This window comes from Lytechinus variegatus, chromosome 10 (assembly GCF_018143015.1).
Source record: "Lytechinus variegatus isolate NC3 chromosome 10, Lvar_3.0, whole genome shotgun sequence".
Taxonomy (NCBI): domain Eukaryota; kingdom Metazoa; phylum Echinodermata; class Echinoidea; order Temnopleuroida; family Toxopneustidae; genus Lytechinus; species Lytechinus variegatus.
Genome location: NC_054749.1, coordinates 31,027,963 through 31,034,981, shown reverse-complemented (window position 1 = coordinate 31,034,981; position 7,019 = coordinate 31,027,963). Strand labels below are relative to the sequence as shown.

The 7,019-nt window shown below is 41.6% G+C and overlaps 2 protein-coding genes across 2 annotated transcripts; both read left to right on the top strand.

Annotated features, from left to right (window-relative positions):
- The first annotated feature begins 318 nt into the window (after positions 1-318).
- LOC121423204 (versican core protein-like) lies at positions 319-4,629 on the top strand. The gene is made up of 4 exons (XM_041618525.1): positions 319-418; positions 981-1,139; positions 1,688-1,993; positions 4,175-4,629. The coding sequence occupies exons 1-4, from the start codon at positions 319-321 to the stop codon at positions 4,627-4,629; spliced, it is 1,020 nt and encodes a 339-aa protein (XP_041474459.1).
- A 1,034-nt stretch (positions 4,630-5,663) lies between these two features.
- On the top strand, positions 5,664-6,724 carry LOC121423203 (glycine-rich protein DOT1-like). The gene is made up of 2 exons (XM_041618524.1): positions 5,664-5,685; positions 5,748-6,724. The coding sequence occupies exons 1-2, from the start codon at positions 5,664-5,666 to the stop codon at positions 6,722-6,724; spliced, it is 999 nt and encodes a 332-aa protein (XP_041474458.1).
- The last annotated feature ends 295 nt before the right edge of the window (positions 6,725-7,019 follow it).

Here is a 7,019-nt window from a genome sequence, read left to right as displayed (position 1 = left end):
GATCCATACCTGGACTAACAATGTTGTTATCATGTCTTTACTATATTCAAAGACGTGTGTGTGTACTAAGCACTGATCTATTTCACACCCTTTTTTACTTTTTTGGCTGAAATTCATACTTTTCCCTCTAAAAAAACTACTTTTTGTTTCAAAGTGGAAAAAAATGTGGTGGGGTTAGGGGTTATGCTATGGGTCATCAATACATGACACCACCACAATGTCTGACTCATTCATTATTGGCCTGGGGCTGGTGGGTCAACTTGCCCCTATGCTCAACTTACCCCGCCTTCCCCTACTCTTCAAACGCACACAGATTGCATGAGCAACCCCTGTCTACATGGAGGCTACTGTGAGGAAACATTAAATGCTTATATCTGTCACTGTCCGCCAGGAATATCTGGATCCATCTGCGAAATAGGTAAGAACCATGTGACCATGCCTCACGCAGGGTTTTTTATTTTCTGGGGCGGCATGAATATGGCGAATGTTCAAAAAAGGTACATGTATAAGTCAGGGAGAGAAGCAACGGGAAAATGAAGAATACTTAATTTATTGAAGCAGAATATTGTTAAACTTTGCTTTCAAAGAGTACGGCATGTATACATCGAGGGAGTTGCATGACTGCAAATTAAAAAAGAAAGATAACCAGCATGCTTGCCGGTTTGTAAAGGAAAAGCGACTAAAAGAGAGAAAAATATAAAGAAAGAAAGAAAAATGTCGGAGCATGTATATTGTACCCGCTCTTGGTATGTACTATAAACGCTAACTGTAAGTAGAGTTGAGTACAGTTTTGAGTTATTGTAGAGAACTGAAATTCAAACAGGTGGCATTTTGCATTCACAAAACAAAGAAAGCAAAATATGTCTTCAACACTTGAGGAATTTTGTTTTACGCGAGAAAATTGATATTCTTGATGATAATGAGAACTGCTGTTATCTGCTTGTTTGTCATGCTACTGTGATTTTCTTTATAATATCCAGCATCACATGTCGACGTCGAATTTACAACATTAGACATAGCTAGAAAGGAGCATATCCCGAGTACACCCATTGGAACGGGATCCACCCACACGAACCACTTGCTAGAAACAACGTTAGGAGAAACGATGATACCACGCTCTATAAGTGCACCAAGCGAAGGTTAGTTTATAGTAACCATGGTAGCTTAAGTATAATAAATTTATAACTGACGGGATGCGTCAATATTTGATCTTGGTAAAGTATCATTAAACAAAAATCATTTTTCAATTTACGAGCGATATTTCAATATTTTCTGCGATAGACAACCCATCGGATCACGTATAACGTCGGACTGATGCACAAAGTCTTACAATTTTAACTTTTTCGTTGATATACTTCTTATGGAAACATGATTTAAATTGGCTGCTAAAGCCTTCTAGGGAGTGAGCAAGTGCGATTTGCAGGAGCGAGAGAGAGACCAGGACCGGGTACGTGATTTGAAGGGGACTTTTCCTTTTTTTATTCTCTCCCAATGGAGAAGCAGATGTATAGGCCTACTGCTTACATTTTGGGTGATTTCTGCCCTTGGCTCAACAGAATACGACCATGGTATTTAAAAGATTTATAATTCATTTTTGGGGGTTTATGCCATGTTTTTTGCATCCTTATGTTCCGTCCCCTTATCACTTTCTTTCCTAATCTGTTATCTCTCTTTCTTTTTCTCCCAGTGGATGTGAGTTGTCCTGCTGGTTGGATAGCGGGATGGAATAAGTGCTACTATTTTTCCAGGTATAAACTAACTTGGATCAAAAGTAAGGACTTTTGTCTTGATGCTCTCATCCTAAATAGTACTTCCGGGTCACGGTCAGCAGCATCACTTCTGGCATTTGAGAACAGTTTTGAAGTAACCACGTTCAACAATTTGACAATGGAACTTTCCTTGCTGAACAGTGCTTTTTGGTTGAACTGTCGAGGGTGGAAAGAGGATTGGGAATGTCAAGTTGACTCCTGGAAAAATACGACATCATTCCGAGGTATATTGACTTAAAGTCATGTATAAATGTGTATATAATTATGTGTGGGTTTATGTTAACCATACTCCAAACTAAATCAGACTCGATCCGGGGACTAGATTAATAGCCAATTGGATGACACTGATAGGCCTATGTATATACATCTTACTATTTGTTGTTCAGAAATGACTGTAGTGAGACAAATTTGACTAGAAAGAAATCACATATTTTTTTGTAATAACATGAGCACCCAACAGCTCACCCTTTCATTCACGAATTTTAAGAAGTATGTATTACATGCATGACATGTATTAGAGCGTATGAAAATGTTAATTTATCTGTCTCCAGTAAAAAAAATGTCAGGCATGTACCTGGCGGAATCTTCCCTTGAGAAGATAAAACAAGAGTTCTGCCTGACTTCAGATGTCATATTTATACAGGGCATTTAGACAAATAAAATTGTGCTTTATAGTGATAATAGTTTTATTTTTCACTACCACTGATCTGGTAATATGGTATACTATTTCCTAAATTATTAAATTATGAAACAATTTTATACTGGGCATGTGTGTAAGTGATAATTTGCTACACATAACCAGTAATAACTGTATGGATTTTCATATTTAGTTAGCCGTAAGTGATCGGAAAACATTAATTTTAGATATAAATAGATACACCGGACTGATAATAATTATACCCCCAAATGAACTGTGTAAAATTTACCAAGCGAACCGCTGAAAGTTTCATGAAAATCCGCTAATATATTGAATTTTTAATGTTGGCAATATTTTGTGGAAACATTTATATGCACGCCATCATGCATATTCATTAGTTGGGCTGATGAAATCATGTCCTCACTTTCCTCTTTGATATAATTATGAAATCATATATCTCTATGCATATTTACGACATTCTCCTTTGTAACGAAAATAGTTTCAGAAAGGAATTGAATCAGTTGTCAAGCTTTTTTTTAATTCTCGCTTGACAAAAGTTAAATAAATATCATTGATTTAAATATTGTTTATAGGGATATGACATAATAATCACCTTGTTCATTACATACATAAAACATGCATAGAACAGTTTAATTGAAAAATGCAATGCTTGGTAATATAATGTCATAACTTTGTTATTCATTGTCCTATATTTTCCTGATTGTCCTGATTTTTGCAGTGTTTTGTTTATCTGATTTTACTCTGGAGGGGGATATGATGATCTGTTCAAATCATACTTATTTAGCCTGGAATATACCACTTTAGGAATAATCACATTTTCCACTTATTTAGCTAATCAAAATTTGGATTATACAATGTAGCCAAAGGCAACAACTCAGCAGTAATCTCTTTTGTGCTTCTTTGGACGTGAATAGCTACTTGGACTGGAACCCAAGTCTTAAAGGACAAGTCCACCCCAGCAAAAAAAATATTAGAATAAACAAGAGAAAAATCCAACAATGACAACTCTGAAAATTTCGACAAAATCGGATGTAAAATAAGAAAGTCATGACATTTTAAAGTATTATTCCCATATTTTTTCACAAAACAGTTATAAGCACAATCTGATCGGTATGCAGATAAGGGAACTGATGATAACACTCACTTTCTTTTGTATTCTATCATATGAAATATTCCCATTACTCGCCATTTTCGTGTGAAACAAAGTCTTGTTTTTCCCTGAACGTGGTATTACTATTGGTTTAACATATTATGATTTAATCAAGTTGGTCCTTATTGTCAAATCTGTAAAGAATGACATATTTATTAATTATAACAACATCATCGACTCTCTCATCTGCATGTCACAAACTTGTGCATGTAAATGTTTTGTGAAAAATAAGCGAAACCTTAAGTTGTAACTTTATTATTTTACATCCTATTTTAATGAAATTTTCAGCATTATGCTTCTTTGATGTTTCTTTATTGATTAAAAATCAACATTTTCTGGGGTGTACTTGACCTTTAAAAATCTCTTATTATAATACAGTTGAATGGGTTAAGAATGTGCCATTCAGATAGCCATACTATTATAGACCCTCAGTAAATTTATTTCATATTTTCCTTTTTCCTTGTCCAACAATGTTTTTCTTTCCGCCCCCGCTTTTTTGACCACTGAGTCAAAAAAAGGGGGGCACGTACCCCCTTCCTACTAGTTTTGTCACTGCCTGCATGATCGAATCCATTTTGTTTTATCTCATTTCAATAGACTGGGCACCCGGTGACCCTACTTACAGTCGAGTGGCAAAGTGTGCCGTGATGGGGCCGTCCGGTGATAAGTGGTCCAGTAAAACGTGTGGAAGAAAATTCAAGTTCGTCTGTCAGGTCAGCTATTCTCAGCTCCAGGGAATGGAAATCTCGTCCTGGAATTCTGACAGTTTTAGTTTTGAAAGTAGCTCTAACTTCAATTTTCTTGATCAGAAAGACAATGATTCCACATCCAAAGAAGATCATGGAAGGTGGGATGGAATGAGAGGATGGGGATATGATGATTACCATGGAGGTGGAAGGGGAGGAGGGGGATATGATGATTACCATGGAGGTGGAAGGGGAGGAGGGGGATATGATGATTACCATGGAGGTGAAAGGGGAGGAGGGAGATATGATGATTACCATGGAGGTGAAAGGGGAGGAGAGGGATATGATGATTACTATGATGTTTAACATGGAGTTGGGAGGGGAGGAGGGAGGTATGATGATTACCATGGGGGTGGAAGGGGAGGAGGGGGATATGATGATTACCATGGAGGTGGATGGGGAGGAGGGGGATATGATGATTACCATGGAGGTGGAAGGGGAGGAGGGGGATATGATGATTACCATGGAGGTGGATGGGGAGGAGGGGGATATGATGATTACCATGGAGGTGGGAGGGGAGGAGGGAGATATGATGATTACCATGGAGGTGGAAGGGGAGGAGGGGGATATGATGATTACCATGGAGGTGGAAGGGGAGGAGGGGGATATGATGATTACCATGGAGGTGAAAGGGGAGGAGAGGGATATGATGATTACTATGGAGGTGGAAGGGGAGGAGGGAGATATGATGATTACCATGGAGGTGAAAGGGGAGGAGGGAGATATGATGATTACCATGGAGGTGGGAGGGGAGGAGGGGGATATGATGATTACCATGGAGGTGGAAGGGGAGGAGGGGGATATGATGATTACCATGGAGGTGAAAGGGGAGGAGGGAGATATGATGATTACCATGGAGGTGAAAGGGGAGGAGAGGGATATGATGATTACTATGATGTTTAACATGGAGTTGGGAGGGGAGGAGGGAGGTATGATGATTACCATGGGGGTGGAAGGGGAGGAGGGGGATATGATGATTACCATGGAGGTGGATGGGGAGGAGGGGGATATGATGATTACCATGGAGGTGGAAGGGGAGGAGGGAGATATGATGATTACCATGGAGGTGGGAGGGGAGGAGGGAGATATGATGATTACCATGGAGGTGGAAGGGGAGGAGGGGGATATGATGATTACCATGGAGGTGGAAGGGGAGGAGGGGGATATGATGATTACTGATTACCATGGAGGTGAAAGGGGAGGAGGGAGATATGATGATTACCATGGAGGTGGGAGGGGAGGAGGGAGATATGATGATTACCATGGGGGTGGAAGGGGAGGAGGGGGATATGATGATTACTATGGAGGTGGATGGGGAGGAGGGGGATATGATGTTTAACATGGAGGTGGATGGGGAGGAGGGTGATATGATGATTACTATGGAGGTGAAAGGGGAGGAGGGGGATATGATGATTCCCATGGAGGTGAAAGGGGAGGAGGGGGATATGATGATTACCATGGAGGTGGATGGGGAGGAGGGGGATATGATGATTACTACGAAGGTGGATGGGGAGGAGGGGGATATGATGATTACTATGGAGGTGAAAGGGGAGGAGGGGGATATGATGATTACTACGAAGGTGGATGGGGAGGAGGGGGATATGATGATTACCATGGAGGTGGAAGGGGAGGAGGGGGATATGATGATTACCATGGAGGTGGAAGGGGAGGAGGGGGATATGATGATTACCATGGAGGTGGAAGGGGAGGAGGGGGATATGATGATTACCATGGAGGTGAAAAGGGAGGAGGGGGATATGATGATTACCATGGAGGTGGGAGGGGAGGAGAGGGATATGATGATTACCATGGAGGTGGAAGGGGAGGAGGGGGATATGATGATTACCATGGAGGTGAAAGGGGAGGAGGGGGATATGATGATTACCATGGAGGTGAAAGGGGAGGAGGGGGATATGATGATTACCATGGAGGTGAAAGGGGAGGAGGGGGATATGATGATTACCATGGAGGTGGGAGGGGAGGAGGGAGATATGATGATTACCATGGGGGTGGAAGGGGAGGAGGGGGATATGATGATGATTACCATGGAGGTGAAAGGGGAGGAGAGGGATATGATGATTCCCATGGAGGTGGATGGGGAGGAGGGGGATATGATGATTACCATGGAGGTGGAAGGGGAGGAGGGGGATATGATGATTACTATGAAGGTGGATGGGGAGGAGGGGGATATGATGATTACTATGAAGGTGGATGGGGAGGAGGGGGATATGATGATTACCATGGAGGTGGAAGGGGAGGAGGGGGATATGATGATTACTATGAAGGTGGATGGGGAGGAGGGGGATATGATGATTACTATGAAGGTGGATGGGGAGGAGGGGGATATGATGATTACTACGAAGGTGGATGGGGAGGAGGGGGATATGATAATTACCATTGAGATGAAAGGGAGGAAAGGATTTAGATGATTACCATGGGGTTGGAAGGGAAAGAATCATGGGGCGAGGGGGGGGGTGTGCAGGTTGAAAGTATGGCTTTATTTGATTATAGGTAGGGGGCTATTAGTGAAATGCGGGGATGACAGGGAGGTGGGGGCGTCGTCAAGGATCAGGAAATGAGATGACATGTCCCCTGGGCACTTCAAAATTTGGGAGAGTGCCTAATTGATAGTGTGGGCTTACCGCCTGACCGTATAAATTGTGGAAGCGTCGTGGTGTAGCGGTGCTGACTCTCGC

Coding starts and splice junctions, on each gene's coding strand:
- LOC121423203 (XM_041618524.1), top strand. CDS start 5,664: ATGGAGGTGGATGGGGAGGAGG. Junction 5,686..5,747: donor GGAGGTGGATGGGGAGGAGG/GTGATATGATGA, acceptor ATTCCCATGGAG/GTGAAAGGGGAGGAGGGGGA.
- LOC121423204 (XM_041618525.1), top strand. CDS start 319: ATGAGCAACCCCTGTCTACATGGAGGCTACTGTGAGGAAACATTAAAT. Junction 1,140..1,687: donor TATAAGTGCACCAAGCGAAG/GTTAGTTTATAG, acceptor TTTTTCTCCCAG/TGGATGTGAGTTGTCCTGCT. Junction 1,994..4,174: donor AAATACGACATCATTCCGAG/GTATATTGACTT, acceptor TCATTTCAATAG/ACTGGGCACCCGGTGACCCT.